Source organism: Rissa tridactyla, chromosome 11 (genome assembly GCF_028500815.1).
Source record: "Rissa tridactyla isolate bRisTri1 chromosome 11, bRisTri1.patW.cur.20221130, whole genome shotgun sequence".
NCBI lineage: Eukaryota > Metazoa > Chordata > Aves > Charadriiformes > Laridae > Rissa > Rissa tridactyla.
In genome coordinates, this window is record NC_071476.1 from 12,991,595 (window position 1) to 13,008,785 (window position 17,191).

At 41.6% G+C, this 17,191-nt stretch overlaps 2 protein-coding genes across 5 annotated transcripts in view; both read right to left on the reverse strand.

Annotated features, from left to right (window-relative positions):
• IL12B (interleukin 12B) overlaps window positions 1-4,070 on the reverse strand; it is a 29,422-nt gene extending 25,352 nt beyond the window's left edge. For all 4 annotated transcript variants that reach the window (XM_054217899.1, XM_054217900.1, XM_054217897.1 and 1 more), the window contains exon 1: window positions 3,530-4,070. The gene's annotated coding sequence lies outside the window, so the exon portion shown is untranslated. The remainder of the gene's footprint in view (window positions 1-3,529) is intronic.
• Window positions 4,071-8,473: 4,403 nt separating this feature from the next.
• The window catches only part of LOC128916238 (uncharacterized), a 75,098-nt gene continuing 66,380 nt past the window's right edge, over window positions 8,474-17,191 (reverse strand). The window contains exons 4-6 of the mRNA XM_054217610.1: window positions 14,752-14,937; window positions 11,308-11,398; window positions 8,474-8,931 (exon numbers count right to left, since the gene is read on the reverse strand). Coding sequence (XP_054073585.1) covers window positions 8,737-8,931; window positions 11,308-11,398; window positions 14,752-14,937 — 472 coding nt within the window. The 3' untranslated portion in view covers window positions 8,474-8,736. The remainder of the gene's footprint in view (window positions 8,932-11,307; window positions 11,399-14,751; window positions 14,938-17,191) is intronic.

A 17,191-nucleotide genomic window follows, 5' to 3' on the forward strand; every position in this document is an offset into this window, starting at 1 on the left:
TATAATAAATCTACAGAAAAGGAAAGATGGGGAGAGAAACACAGGTTCTGCTTCTGTGTTCTAAAGGCTACTAAATAGCCTTGATTTTTGTCAAGACAGTGATGGTTACAGTATCTCACACTGCACTGCTGTGGTACATTGGGTCTGCATTCACAGGTGAGCCAGAGACATCTTTAGCTGAGAAAGATCTCTTTTGACATGTTTAGTCGTGCCCAGGTTTTTGCTATGACTTGAAGCAGAATTCCTAACCAGCAAGGCAGAAATGTGGTAGAAAAGACACAGGTGTTTCCATTAACAGCACATATAAAACCATATGATGTGGACAAGTAGATAACATTGTGTAGCTGTATATAGGTTATGTCTGTTATCGCTGTTCATTGTTCAAATAATTAGTCATGAAGGCTTGTCCTAGAGCCTTTTTACCTCCATTTCTCATTTTAAATAAAAAAGCATTACTAGTGCTGAAATCCAGCAGAATGCAAATATATTTAATATTCCTCACAACCAACTTCATCATATCAGCATTTGGGAAGGAAAATTTAAAGCCACTCCTCTTAAAAGAAACATTTTTTTCAGTTGGAAGGTCAAAGTTGATGCAAAAAAAAAAATCCCCTTTGCTTAAACTTAGGAAATTGTCATAAAAGATCCTCTCTATAGGAGAAGGCAGGGTGTCCATCACTCAGTGTGAAGTTAGAACATCTGGCAGCTCTCCTTCCCTGTGACTGTCTTTCGTTTGGAGGTTTAGAGCTGACCCACAACCATGTGGGAGGGTTCCTGCATTTGAGATAGAACAGGAACCCCAGGATGGCGCAAGGCGCTGCCAGGAACATTTAGTAGCCCTTGACCTTTACTATTAGCTTTGGGCCAGAGAATATCTCCTACCCAGTCCTGGCATAAAAGTTCAAGTTCCTGTTGACCTCAATCATGACGAAAGCCAGCCCAGCTAGTGCTACTGCTGCTCTTTGAGGTAGCTACTTGGTTGTCATGAATCAAAGACTCCTCCTCTCATGTCAGCTCAGCTGGCAGAGACTTCCACTTTCAGAAAAGGAAAGAAAAGACCAGGACTTTACATGAGATGAACAGGCACGGTGGTACTGCAGAGCTGTGCCAGCATGACTCCCACAGGCTGAGAATCCAACCTGAGATCCCTGGAGGATTTCACTGGCATTGATCACTGGCTGGAGCGCATGGACAGGGCAGAAGAATAGGTAATATCCCACTAAATAGTTCAAACTTCCTAGTGATGCTCAGGCTGTTGTGTTTTGCAGATTTCTAGCAACCATCAGTACAGCAGGGTGAATGTACTAGTACCTGTGAGAAAGCCGTTCTTTACAAATGTCTGTGCTATGTAAAAAGGAAAAAGGTGCTAAAATTTGTTCAAATCAGTTTAGGTCTGGTCAGCTTTGTGGGAGCTGAAATGGCCATACAGAGATGCAAACCTGTTAAAGATGTAAGTATTGTGAAACCATAGAGGGAAAGAGGAAGGCCAGGAGCAGGACATTTCTCAGGGAACTAGTATTTTCTTGGTAAGAAACAGCTGAGAGATGGCTATGGCTTGGAAATGTAAAAGGTGGCAGTAATAAACACATGTTGCTGCCCAAAGGCTGGAGGGTGAGACTCAAGCATGGGCGAGTGATGGCCCCATCCCCCCTGGCCACCACGAGGGACCTGTGGGGGGTCTGTGTGGTGCACAGCGGGCTGGATGTGTTTGCGTGAGACCCCCTCATCAGCACCGCGCTCCCGGGTACCAGCTGGCATCGCACCAGCAGGAGTCTGTCCTCTGTTTCGGATCTCTTAGTGCAGAAGATCCAAGAGTCCCCAGCACAGCTGCGGTCACATAAAGGTAGAGACTTGTCTTCCCATCTCTGTCGCTACAGATCTAATAAGGGCTTTGGGACTTCTTGGCAGGAAACATCAAGACAACAGTTCTGGGAGCAGCCACTGCTTCTGTCTCGTCAGGCCCATTGGTTTAGTCAGAGCAAGCACAGATTTTAGCTTTTTTCCTGATTTTTTGCACAGGTTAACAATGACGTTGGCTGGCATATTTTTAATGAATGCCCAGAAGAATCCCTCAGACTTTCCTTTTTTGACATGTTTTTTCTCATTTAATGGACATTTTCATAGCGCGGAGTATTCCATGCTCTTCAGTGAAAAAGGGGTCTATATGAAAACAGCCACGTAATGACAGAGTGAAATGCCAGTTCCTCAGATCCATTTTATCTTTCTTGGAAACTCTTATCTTCCAAGAAGTTGGCCATTTTCACTGAGAGTAATTTCTCTGCCTCAGAAAGTAAAGGAAATATTTTCCTTACAGAGTTGTATCAACCCCACAAAGCTGAAGTGTGTCAAAGGAAAAAAAAAACCAAACAACCCAAAAAAACCAGCAAAGAGAACAAATCTAAGGAGGCACTCAGTAGAGAAACAGACAGAAATGCTGGCTGGATGTGGGTGTCCCATGTGCACTCACCGCAGGGTGCAGGACAACCCAACTGCTCCGGTGGTGTCCTTCATATGCTCCAACCATTACGCAGGGGACACAGCCGCTTCCTTCACAGCATGAGAAAAAAGCCACTATTTGGAAATAACATTCAGTACATTGTATCTCTGTCCACTGAGACCACTGTGAGCATTCACTGCAAATTCCTCCAGGAGCACAGTATAGGTTTGTGCTGCTCACACCCACCTTCTCACTCCCCACAACATAAAAGAGCTTCCGATTAAACCCGGCCATTCAGGACAACCTGTGTGTTATTTGAACGCATGGCAATGTACTGCATGGTATTTCAAAATAGTGACTATTTTCCTCATGCAGCCACAATTTCTCCCCCCCAAACCGTTCTCATTTTCAGGTTTGAAGTACTGAGACAGTTTTGTTATGGTAAAAAATTTGCTGTTTCCTTCTGAGAGCAGCGAGAGGTGGAGTACGCGGTCAGTAATTTGCATAGCCTCCTCGGCTTTGGCAAAGCTTCCAGTTGCTGAGTGGTTATCTAGGGATGTAACAACCAGCTCCAGTCAAAACAACTCTGCGGTTGCATTTACATATTAGGGGAAATAAAACAATACGATGAGTCAGAAGCGGAGGTCTCTTTATTATGTAATAAAATAGTAAGCCTTTCAAAGAAGACATAAGTCTGTATTCGCTGTAGTACTTCCCCCAGAACTGTCTGTAAGACCTAACTTGACCTCAAAACCCAGAAGCCTGAAACTGGCTCCTTATTGTCACAGGAAAGTGAGCTGTCGTAGCAGTCACATGAGTATCAAGACCGGCACCGTCGTTACTCTGATCAGCAAAGGGGGGGTTCACACATACACGCACAAGCGCGCGTGTACTCACACGAATTTTCCCCTCCCCTCCAATATCTCTGATAAAGTTCATGCAACGCCAACTCCCAAACTAAAGGAAGAGCACAAAGAGACTTGGAAATTCGCCCCCTGAACTGTTCCTCCTCTGATATTCCTGCCTCGTCTCTCTCAGACAGAAATTCTGTTGTATGGGGAGAAGTATGAGAAATTTGCCAGGTTTTCTTACTTGAGTCAACGGTGTTTCTACTTTCAAATCATCTCCAGAGCCAAAAGTAACAGGTCTGTAGAAGATCATATCCCAGGAGCCATGGACACTGCTGTCACAGTGGGCCAGCTGATGGGGTAAAGGGTATCTCCATGTAGCTTCCAGCTGGAAGATGGAGAGAAAGTAAGTAATTTTAAGACCTTTAGATCCAGTGAATAAAGGGAAGAAAACACATTTGCTGGGGACAGGAGGGTAATTGGATCCAGTGAAATATAAAGACCAGAAAACCTGTGATTTCAGTGACTTGTATCTTCAGAAGTCACCCGGCAGGGGAAGCGTGCCTGTGCACAAGTTGGTGGGGAAGGGTTTTACCTGTCTCTGTCAGCACAGCTCTGCGAACCTCATTTCTCTACGTCAGGGAAAGAACCTGTAAGTTCTGATGCAAACTCATGTGCAGTGCTCAACTCAACAGTGCTACCGTGTTCTCATCAGCTCCTGCCGGTGGAACAGGGTTGTGTGGACTCTGGTTTGTATCTTCTTAACAGGTCTGAAGGCCAAACTCAAAATTAATCAGAAAAAATAACCATTGTATAGGAAAAAACCTTTATTTAAGGGGTTTTTTTATTTATTTAAAATATTTTTTTAAATTTATTTTGTATCTCTGCTCCATTTGAATATCAGAATATTTAACTCAGAATGAAAAAAATTTGTGTTCATTTCACTGGGTCAGGAGTTCACTCCTGGTATTTATAGATGTGACTTGTCAAATGGCAGAGGGAATTAAAGAATTTCTGATTGTTCAGCAGAGATTAAATACAAACAAGGAGGATTTTAATTTCATACTCCAGGTGCTGCCAAATAAGAAGAAAAGCTAAACGGACGCATCTCAAAAATACTAATCAGTACTTAGCTGTTGTCAAAATAGAACACAGAATAAACTATGAAGATTATTTTTTCAATAGAATTTCTGATTTGGCAGAACAGCATAGATGCTCTGATACAATTTCTATGCAGCACTTACATCAGCTGTAGAAGCGTTTGATTTTCATTCTCTCCCATACCCACAGCTCCACCCTTCTAATGGCAGTTGTTCTTCTGGGCTTTTACACATATCTTAGTAATTGACTTGCGATTTCAGTAATTTTTTTGTGGCTATTCTGTCAGTACTTTTCAGTACTTACAAAAACCAAAACCAAACTGGAAATACAGAATTCCCACCGTGTCATGCCACGTTGCCACTGTACAGGTCATCAGGAGCCTTTGGACACCCACAAACGAGATAAAGACAGACTTGGTGAGAGCTAGGGAGGGACATCATCTGTGCAAGTAGGATGAGACAAGCCATGTAATATGAGTAATAGGTTTTGTCCCTGTTTGCTGGCAGGGGAGTCACATTGACCACCAGAAGCCCCGAGAACCTGCTCTAACAACTGCAGACCGTGGTTGGCATCATCCCTTCTCAGCCTTCTGCCCCGCACTCTCCACCCTGTCCCCATGCTCTCCCCTCCACAGCGTCCCAGCGGCCTTCCTTACTCAATAGTTCCTATTACTCACTCTCCTTCACATCCTTCTCATCACAGACAAGCGGAGTTTCTAAAAAAAATGAAGTTGTATGAAATGCTTGACTTGAATCATGTATGTTGACTAGAGTTTATACATTCCAGTTTGCATCTTATACCCAACTTTAACCTTTCCTTGTGTTTAATTCTAGGCTTTAGTTCATGCCCTTTTTTGTCAAGCCAGATCCTGAATTCCCAAAGCTCAGGGATTTTCAAAAAAGCCCAACAGAAACTGCAGTTTATTTGAACTTTGTGAACATTTTCACTAAACCCAGACCTCATTAACATTTTTGAGACCACTGCTGGCATCAGACTTCTGGAATCAGAAACGTCAAATATATTTGTGACATTCAAATTGGGCAATTAACGTATTTTCCAATGTGACTACAAGTCTCACTTCTGGTGTGCCAACAAAGTCCATATGACCAATGCAAGTATGCAATGACATAAGATGATATCAAAACCAAATCTTGCCAATGGTTTTTACAAAAAGATCTGATTATGGGAAATGAAAAATTGTTCAAGCTGAAAGCTTGGCCAGCTTCAGAACAAGAGAAGTAATGCAAATTGAACTGGTACAACAAAAACCAGGAATCTGTCCTGAACAAGTGAATTCGCTTTGGACAGTCCTGCAAAGGGCACACAGTAATCTGTACTAAGAGTTACGCTGTCTCTGCATCACACTGCTTTTTCTCCTGCTATTCAGTGAGATAATGGGGTTTGTGTGGCAAGGTTTTGGTAGCGGGGGGGCTGCGGCAGTGGCTTCTGTGAGAAGCTGCTAGAAGCTTCCCCCATGTCCAACAGAGCCAATGCCAGCCAGCTCCAAGACGGACTTGCCGCTGGTTAAGGCTGAGCCCACCAGCGAATGACATTGGAGATGTTCCTGGAGGACTCTCTCCTGTGGGAGGGACCCCAGGCTGGAGCAGAGGAAGAGTGTCAGGAGTCCTCCCCACGAGGAGGAGGGATCAGCAGAGACCATGTGTGATGGACTGACCATGTGGATTAGCATTGCGCTTCATATTGAGAAATTAATGTACCGAAAGATTAAGTTACCTGACTAAAGTAACACAAACGCACCTCATTTGCTTCTGCCATGTGCTTTAATCACAAGGTCAGTCCTCTTCTCTGTTTAGGCAAATGACTTAAAAATGGCAAAGAAATTGTATAAAGAATTTCCAACATGGAGGGTGACAATGAGTCTTTTACCTATGAATCACACACTTACTTCCAACCTTAATCTACAGTGACTGAAAGCCACTGATTTTTAATGGGCAGCTTCATAGGAAGTTTGAGTAGTTTCAGTCCACTTTCTGATAGATAAATCCCCGATAAAGACTCATACCAAGGGTGATCTCACTTGCAAGACTAATGCTCATAATTCATCTCAGAATTCAAGAACTACAAAACGACTCCTAAAAAAACGTACAGTCAATTCTTTTCTTCAGTCTACTTCCCTTTTGTTATTTCTCTCTATACCCAGTTCATGTTTTTGGCTGAATCAGACACCCCTGGTCAGCTGTGCGCATTCCCCAGCACGTCCCCAGGGCAGTGCTGCGCTACCACGCTGGGGGTCCTCCACCGCCCAGCCAATTGCTCAGAGTCAAAGGGCTTCCAGGACCCAGAGCCAAAACATGAGAGACTTTGCTTCTCTCCAGGTGTACTTACAAGTCCTGGCTGCTGGAAATACTGCTCCTGCTTGCTCATCAGCCAGCTCCTTTACTTTCAGCAGGGGCCGATGAGCTCCATGGCTCAGCACCAAGAGCATGTGGTTGGGAACCAGTGGCAGACATGGGAAGAAGCAGGACTGCTCTGTTTTGCAGCAGTGTGCTGCTGGGTGAGCTGAAGCAATCTCACAAATTTACCCTAAGGTCGCAGGAGGAGACAATGCATTCATGCAGCAGAGCCTGGATTGGGAACTGCTTGCAGCCACACAAATTCCTCACAGCCATTCTGCTACAGAGGGGGCTCCCACTTCATGTCAGAGGAGACCCTCCACTCCAAGTCTTGGGGCCCTCTGGTCCTCTTCACCCTATTCCTGTGTCTCAGCAAACAAGAGTTTGGAGGGATGAAGCTGATGCCAGAATAGCTATGGACGTGAGCTCCCCTCTTCATAGGCACAGGGAAAGCACAGTATTTGAGGGCACACAGCGATGTGAAACGCCATAGCCACTTCAGTGTCTGTGCCCGCTTATTCCGTGCTGGTTGTCTGTCTTCACAAGCATTCAAACCTCTTGCTTCAATAAGAACAAAATCATAAATTAATTAAAGAATGGAGTATTGAAGAAAGCAACGTAGTTCTTATACACTAGACTTCTTATCTCATGGGTGGGTGCAAAATGTCCCTGGTAGCTTCATTCCCATGACATCAAGAGACCTCTTACAAGACTAATAGGGGTATGAAATGGGGAAACTCACTGGGGCAATTTTCTTCCTCTTTCATTTTCCACGTGTGTGAATATAATGCCCTAAATTGGTAGATTCAAGTTTAAAAAGAAAAGTAGCTGACACTGAAAAGAAAGACCACGTGTTTCAGTAATGGTCAAAGAGTTCATATGTCCATATTTTTTGTCCTGAGGAAGAATGAAAAAATCACGAAGAAATTTATCCCCTTTGAGACAACTCTTTATGAGACATCTTTTCTTTAAAAAGAAATGGCTATTAAAAAAAAAAAAGACATTGGAAGAGTCACCTAGATCACCAAGATCAATTCCCCATCATCACAACTACAAAACAATTATTTACTCCAAAGCATCCCCTGAGCAGCCGCTTCCCAAGCCATGAAATTCTCTTCTTAATACCTTTAAAATTGAAGGTTACAAAACCAGTGTCTCACAGTAACACAGCAGGAACGACCAAGGACATTATATTGAGTATAATCACCATAACGAGTCCCTCCACTTCCAGCGAATTTCTGAGATGAAACACCCGAAAAAAGAACCATATCTCTTGCTGCAAGGAAAAGGCAAAAGAAATTCCCAAAGTCCTTTACTGAATCTCACTGAAAAGTCCTCTCTGATCCTCATCCCATTAATTGGCTTAACACCAAATATGTGAGCAAAATATATTCTTAACTAAACTGTGCTTTATAGGGAACAAACAAAAAAGTTAGGCAAAACCAGCATCTCCTCATTCTTCCAGAGATTTTCCTCATTAACTGGGATGGTACATGGACAGAACAAGTTCTCTCCCCAGAAGAGAGCCTTGGGGCTGCGCTGGGGTGGTTGAAAGCAGGACGGACATTCTGAGCTCAGAAGTGAACTGGTTGGGGCACCCTGTGTGCTGGTTGCTGTGGGTGGCTGCCCCCACTGAGGCTACGGGTGGGTTGTCTGGAAAACTGCCCCAGCAGATCAGACATCGGATTTTGTTATTTTTCACCTGCAAGGGCTTGTTCTGAAAATGCTCAAGAACTGCATAGCCGGGGGGGGGGGGAGGGTCTCCCTACATCTCTGCTACCAGTTCACAGACAATTTATCCCTCTGGTTAAAAAAAAAATCCAAAAAGAAAAATCCACCCTTATTTGCTTTCCAAACCACTATGTTGCACTGTGTTAGAAGTTGTTTGGTTTTTTTTAATCACCCAAGGAACAAGAGCAGTGTATCACAAACAAACATACCACAAGCATATTACAAACTCTACAGTCATCTTACCATGAATCTCAACCTTTATCTCTCATCTTGGCAAACACATAGCCACAAGTTTCCCTGGAGGTTTCACTGCTGCTAGAAGAGAGCTGTTTTGTGGATCCCCTTGTTTAAACACTGTCAGAACACCACTGACACAGTATTCCCAAATCAGATTCTCAGTTCTGCAATATTTTCTCTGTAGTCTTTGAGAGTCAGACAGTTTTGACAACATCAGTGTGGTCTGAGAAAAAAAAAAATCAACAAACCACAAACACATACATGCAAACCCATATTTAGAATTGAGGAATGGTATCATCTTCTTGAGGTGAACAAAAATTCCATATTTTCTTTTGTGTGTTATAAGAAAGGTACCCTTTTCATTGAAAAAGGCTTCTTCATTTTTGTGGAGATTTGTTTCAAATACAGATAGTGAAATAAGCTCTCAGCTTCTTAGCCCTCAGATGTCAGATTTTGTGCCATAAAATTTCCCACCTCAGAGGTGATCCTCCAACACACAGTGTGTCCTGAACCCCAGTCTTCAATCTCAATATTGCTTTCTTTGTGGGTCCCACAGGGTTCAGACATTGGCATTATGGCTCCTCCCTGCCCTCACCATCCTTTGATTAGTAGACGTAATGACACAAAAGAGCTTTTAACTGTCAGAATTGTTTATTTAACAGGGCATTTTGTTAAAGCCTAATTTACTTCACATTATTGGCATGACTATCTTGCCATGAAGTGGATAAGGGAAGCAAGGAAGCATTGCCAGCGTGTTAAACCTGCTTCCTTAAATCTTCGCTTGCTTCTTAACATGTTTAAATCCAGCCAGGCTTACCCATTTGCACATACCCAGTTTGGAAGTGCAGCCTGAAAATCGAACTGCTACACTTCCTAAGGGCTGAACAAAACCATGAAAGAAACAAGCCCTACTGCGGCCTCTGTTTCGTAAGGATTTCTTAAAGGGTTGAGGGATATCCCATCTCTAGACGAGACCTTTCTTTCCTGTTTTTTTCACAGTAGCTCTAACAATTTAGTCCACGATTATCTTAAGCAGAAATCAGAGTGTCATGTTTAACATCATTATAGGTAACGCCAAATCTGCCCAACCATCAACCGAGCTCCAAGGTTTGAATTTTTTCTAACTCACTAAAATGTTGTTAAGGACTCAACTCTAGAAGGATTTGTACCATGGTTATATATCATTAGGCACTCAGATACAGCAGCTGGCACAGGAGAATCTCTCTGCAGCTTGTACAAGCATTGAATTTTGATCAAGGTTTCAGGCAGCCATGGCTGCTTGCATCTGACGTTCTGATTCTCTTCAGACGTTGCTGTTTCTGAGCTACTAAGAAGCAAGAAAAAATTATCCACGTTGTGTCAGATAAATGCCTTTGTGCCCCAAACTAATAACACTAATAAAAAATTACTCATACAGTACCCACCTTTCTGAAATTCAGGCTCTGTCTTTCCTATGTGAGAAATCGTATCTTGTTGCAGCATTCCATGGCTACATTTTAATGAGTTTTAGACTGCATATCAATACACGAGAGCCAGAAAGCCCAAACTTTCCATTCCTGACCCACATTCCAGTTTATCTTTCTTGGCTGTCTGAACATGCACCAACAATTTCTACGTTGTATTTAGCAGAGCAGAAGACCTGCAGAACCAACATTGCGTTTTGTGAATAGAGCACGCTGGGGACAGCTGCCCAGAGACATGAGGTCTAAGCAGAATGGCGTCAGAAGGAGACCCTTGTCAGCAGAAGCAGCTGTAGGGCTGGCTCAATCACAGCCTCGCCAGCATGGATAAGGTCACACCAATATAAGCATGCTGCACCAATATAAACTCCTTTCTGCACGGGAACAGCTGAGCTAACAGCCAGCCCAGGGGTTCCCTAGCTTATTTTCTTAATCCATTTTGTGGCCAAGCAATTAATTAAGAAACATTCATTTCAGCAACATAGTCCATTTATTTGAGAAATCCAGTTTACCTTTTTTACTATATAGGTAGATTCTAAGAAATGCAGGGTGGTGGTCAAACAGGGGGCTTTTTTCAGGAAAATGACCAAAATTGGGTCCATCTGGAAGACTTAGTTACATGCTCAGTTGTAGACAGATCTACTCGTTTTGGTGCTACCTTACTGGACGTAAACAACCAGTCCACTCAGCCTTGTAAGAAGGACACAGGAGCCCAGAAACAGTGTTTCCAAAACAGCCCCTCTCTTGCTCCTTACCAGCTCAGAGCTAAAGGAAAATGCCTAGAAATAAAGTGAATTCTACTTGACAAGAGAGATGAAGAGTAAAGAAGAGTATTATATTTTGGTGGTGTAAGAAAAGCTGCAGTTTTACCTTGCTTTCTGATAATCTCCCTAGGAGCCCAAAAAGCATATCCTTAATTTCTATTTTTTTCTTTCAACAGTCTGATTTTTATTTTTTTTTTTCATTTTGAAGGATAGACATGCCTCCAATGCTGTTAATCTTGCTGTATTCATATTAAAAAGGGAAAAGAGCAGAGCTGATGTAAAGGGTCTCCCTCGCTCAGCATGACAGTGCTTCAGCTGCCCATCACCTCACCACTACCTGACACGTGGGATGCTGGCGTGGGGTCCTGTCCCAACCTGGAAGAACATGCCACTTGAAGAAATATTCACCCGCAGATCTTCCCCTTGAAGTGACTCCATGGGCTGGACCCTGTCACGGTCGAGGTTTCTAGGAACAGGAAATCAGGCCATTGTATCCATTAAAACAAGTCTAAATCAACCTCATCTGAACACACAGGTAGAAGATGAGCACCAGCTGACAAACTCTACTTCCAGCTCCACTGCTGTAAAATCTGAGAAAACTCCATTGAAGTCAAGGCAGTTTACATCAGCACAGTCCAGTTCTTGGCCTCTAAAAAGCCAGTTCAACATAGAACAGAGCAACCTCTTCTGCTTTTCTCTGGGACAGAGCTGTTTGGGACTGCAAGACATAAAACACTCCCCAAAATAGTTTGAGTTTTACTGCAGTGAAGTTCCATGGACAGAGAGGATGCTCTTTTGGGCAGCTGCCCTCATTTTGAGAGCAGTAAAAAAAAATAATCCAACAACTTGGTCCTTAGGACCGTTGCATATACCAGGCCTGAGCGGTGGGGGGAAACATTCTCTACATTTTGTTCCAGTTACAAACAAATGTTGATCCGGTCGTATTTGGGGGACTGTTCTGTGATTCATAAATATCCATATGCCTGGAGGACCAAGCTCCTGAATGAATTTATCATAATATGATACGTTTATTTGAAAAGTCTTCATCAAGAATGCCTGCTGAGTTTGCTTTGCTATATAATTCTTATGGAAAGATTCGCTAGATGAAAATAGTGCCATTCAATAGATCACATGAAATGTCTAACTATTGGGCAGTTATGCAAATTTGATTGAATTCTTTCTGTTAGTTACAATAAACAATAGAATCACACTGAAACCATGTAATTTCAAATTGAATGTTCTGTTCTCCTATTCATAACTAGAATCACGTTGGTTATTTACGTAAGTCATTCTGCCAGAACAGAGCTAATATCACATAACTCATTACCATGACAGTGCAAACAGCATATCATGAGCGCTCACTGAACATTTCTAATGTAGCCAAAGTCAGAGAAATGTGAAATTTAATGTAATTGTTCTGAAGGAAATACGCATCTGAATCTCTCTACTCCTCTGTAAATAACAAAAGTCTGAAAAGCTACCTGACTGCCCTGAGATTTATGATATTGTTTTACCATGAATTAAGAGAATGAGAGTCTGTTAATTTGTTAATAATAATAGACACACTGTTCTGACTCTTCGATAAATTTAGAATGATAATTAAGAATGTAAAAACTGAACAATGCAAGACATTTTAGTGATTACATTGGCAAATCCCTTGAGATAAACATATTGATCAATTTATGGTATATAAATCCCTCCAAACCCTTAAAAGAATTTGAAATTAGAAATAGAAGTTGAAATTTAAAACAGTTTTATTCCCTAGGAACCTTGAATGATTGTTCCTCCATGACAACCACAAGTAAAAATGGAAGTTTTTAATATACTCATCCTTTCCTAAGTATTTGATGCTTAAACTCATTGCCCTTCCCATTCCTTACCTAGTACGGAAAGATGTCAGGGAAGATAAAAATAGACCTTTACCCACTTCTAAGGCCTATTTTTATCTTCCTAGTGTGGTTCTCTGTCGTTCATTGTTGAAGACCATTTTTTCTGCTTTGGCAGGAAGATACTGTTTCTCACATTCATTTCCTTCAAAGATAAACTGATTGGGATTGTTTTTTTCAAGTTTTCTATTATTTTGAAGAAAGTTTTTTTTTTTTAAAAAAACATACTGGAAATTTAGAGGTCGTGTATGGTCAGTTAAAGAACAATGCATGAAAACCTTCAGTTAACTTCTTTACTTCAGATGCTGATGCTCGAGGACTCAGCCACTAGAGGGTAATATAAGATAAGGAAAAAGGGAACTTAACGCCCTCCAATGAGCTATGGCTTGTTTCCACAACTTAGAAAAAGTTCATATTTTAGTGATAAAGTTTTTTCAGTTATTTTCTAAGACTGCTTGGTCACAGTAAAGAGCTGTTGCTGCCTACACTAAGGTGACACGGAGGAGCCACAGCTAAGGACAATGACACACTTGTACAAAGGGAGGCGCATTTGGGAGAATGAGTATCATCTGGCAGTTTCTCTACTTAAAAAGCTACACTGACAAAGGAAATGCTTTGTAAACTCTAATGCATGTGGAAGCCTTGCAGACAACTTGCTGAAAGCTAATTTCAATGTTGCTCTCAGGCAGGTGAGCCCAAGTCCCCCTGAAGCTGCGATTTTTTCCAAAGCGAAAGTGAAATTTGCCCTAATGGAAATTTGTCCTTATGAATGAGAAATGAGGTTTTCTAATGGAATCACCGACAGTAAAGTTAGAAAAAATCATCCTATTTGGGCCTAAACAAATGCAACCAAAAGCCCTGTGAACTTTTAAGCGACATTCACAGGCTGGATGGAAGGGTCAGCGAAGGCTTCCCAGACACCAAAGACTAGGTCAGGGCTACAGACCACACTACGGAGCTTACTTACAGAGTTTATAATCTGAAGTGCACCGTCCTCTCTACTTTCAGGTGACTTAAAAATGAAGGTTTCTGCAAGTTCCTTGGGGATAAACACCTCTGCACTGACACATATAGGAAATTGCTGAATGATATGCAATAGCTGGTACATTCTCAAATCTTCATGCACAAGGCCAATACAAAATGTTCTAGGCACTATACTATGCAACCTGTTTGATTTTGCTGGGATTTAATTTCCCTAACTTCTCCTTCTTTTCATTTTTTCAGTGCAAATGAATTTACAGATATGGCTTACGTCAACAGGGTGAGTACTGAAAGCTGTGAGCTGATGCAAAATGTCTATGAATACCACACCTGACTGACCTGTATGGCACTCAGATCAAAGGCAACAGCCAGAAAAGAGATCCACGCACTTTAGCAATACTTTAAGACATTATGAAAATAAATGATGTGATCAAAATTACAGATAAGTTACCTTTGCTTTTTTTTCAGAAAGAAAGTAATTGAGAGAGCACGTACAGGGAACTTTGCTGCGTGTATAGGTAGGCTTGAGTTTGGAGTGAGCAGACCTATTAACAAAGCTAAGCTTGTCATCAATGGATTTGCTTTTCATCCCTGGGAGTCCATGAACTACTTCTCATGCCCAAGAAAGGTCTGTGGACTACCAGATGATGTCTTTGTGCTGAGGATGGGAAGAGCTGTGAACACGGGGAGAGGAAGAATATATTTCATATAACCTGTCTCTAGGACCCTAACAGCTTAATCTCTGTTTGGGGTGTACACAGGCAGCGTAGGGAGAGTGGGAGAGTCTGCTCCAGGTGCAGCCAAATCTGACACTTGCTTTGAACCTTCCCTTATATTCTATCTCCATTTGTACTCTGAAATTTGGCAAACAGGTTTTTTTTCCAGACTGAAAGGCACCCACCAGACCCCCCTACTGCCCTCCGTGTCTCGAGCTGTATGCATGCTGCCTTACCTTGTCATCCCCTGACATCCGAGGAAAGTTCCACAGTTTGGGCCTCTGGAGTCTGGTATGTGAAGCGTGTCCAAGATTTTGCAGTAAAGCTGCTGTATACAGCCAGAGTTATTTTGTCTAACAGCTCCTGACACTTTACTCCATCGATCATATGGCTCCTTCCGTCGTAAAATCCTAAAAGATTTCCTGTGAGGAAATAGACACAAATTAGTAACAAGCTGTTCCTCTTTTGGGAGAACTATGGGCTGATAGACCATATGTAAGAGATACTCTGAAAAAGTGTGGAATCACACTTTGGGAAGAAATGCATGCTCAAAGCATGTAGATTCTGATCTGCTACACTTGTTTAACGAAGTTTGGTCAAGTCAAATCACTTCCAAATGTAGACTTTAGCATGTGAGACCAAGAGATGCCTTCATCATATTAAAATATGTCTAGAAGTGTACTCAGATCTTGTAAGTTAAATAAGAATGCATTCTCCTATGGTAGTCACAGCTTCAGCATTGTTTCACCACATACGAACTCTTCAATAAAACTAATTAAAAAAAAAGAAATGAGAATTTGAAATACACCAGAAGATCAATATCTACTGGGATTTTCAAAGGCACTTAATTGTAAAACTCCCCCTGTCCACATTATCTGTGTCTATACCACTCTAATTACTACTGAAAATCTCTTTATAACTGAAAAGGAAAACTTTTTTTTATTATTCAAGCTAAGAAAAATATGGTCAGCAAAGCAGTAGAGTAAAGCATTTTTAAGCCTTTGATCAAGTATTATTTGGAATTATTTTATTAAAGTATAGCCTATGGTTTATATTAATAATTATTTTTTTTCAATTTTTCCTTTCATTTCATCCCATTTTGGGGTGATTCAGGTTAAAGGATAATGTTTTTGGTGTTAACTGAGATGTTTTGGAGGACAAATTTCTATTGTTGGATTATTCAGTATTCATTATTATTTCGGCAGTTCATTGTTAGGATAAATGCTGCTCACTGAACTGCCAACTAAAGCTTTCAAAGTCAAGAATGACAAGTGGCGTGCCACGAATAAGGACCGCCTGGTGCAGGTATTTTTATATTTGTGCTTGTATTTTAACAGCCCTTAGGATTTGTGAATGTGTTCACAAAGGAAGCAGGCATGTCCTGACTATGCAAATAGTTTTTCTCCATAAATAACAGCAGAGCAGGTTTGTTATGTCCTCTTGTGGGAATTGTGAACTCTTTTAGTAGTAGATGGACAAGGAACTTTGCACCCTGCCTTTGGGAATGCAAAATCTTAAAATCCTGATAAACTAGTCAGGGACAGGGTGACGGCTGTAAAGATCTGACAAGACTGTAGAGCCATAAGGCTGTAGTCTTTGTGAGGGGTGGAGGGGGAGAAGAAGCAACAAGCCGACTACTGTATCAAGCTCTTGTAAATATTAATTTTAACTCGTTTCAACTTCCTCACCCATGAACTTTTCAAAAAAGGCAAGAGATTTCTAAATCAAAAACCTCAAAACTGAAAACCAGGCAACAAAATCCTCCCTCCCTGCAGTTTTTTAAGATTAAGGAAAAAACTTCTTGTGCTTAAGGAGCGTGTGAATTATGAAACTGGTATTTTCTGTTCCAGAGAGCCATCAAACACAGAGACAGGCAAGGAAGTAAATCTTTCAATGCCTTATCTAACTCCCATTAAACTCTCTCTTAGATATCATGTTTATTAAGTGGGCAGCACTGGAGCAACCCCCTGCCATGATTTCTTAGCAGAAGTGTAGAACCCAGTGACAGCTTTGCTTCACGAGGAGAATCAGCATGTCTCCTTCATGGTTATAAGCTGCTGAAAATTATGTTGCCACAGAAAATGTATTTCTGTGGAATATCTCAAAGATACTCTACACCCATTACTCTTCAGAAACAATGACCTGGGGCAATATTCAAGAAATCGCAACCTGTCAGCTAAACATTAATTAAATAAAAGGAAACAATCTTAAAGCTTTGGAATATTGGTGGGTTGGGTTTTTTTAACCAGAAAATGACAACAACAGAGCAAAACAAAAAGGCCCTTCCTTGTCAGAAAGTCAACTGCATATCCTCTGATGGTACTTATCGAGAAAGTAGACAGTCGTTGGGCCAGCAGAGGGGAAGAGAAATTTATTCTACATTATGGGTCTATTTTGGGATAGGCTGAATATCTCTTGCACTCACTACAGGGAAGCCGAGACAACTTTGTAGTTCATAGTTCAGACTCAAGTTAGATTGGACGGATGTTCCAAAATATCTTTTAAAAAATAAGTTGCATTTTATCATGGCAGCATCAAGCAGTGCAGGTGAAAAGGATATTTTTTTTTTTTAACTTTTCTCCTGATTCCACTCTGCTTTGTCCACTGAACATCAAAGTCATTGCGGGGAAAAGATCCTCAAAGGTAACGGAGTTGAAGTAGGAGTTAACTTGTCCT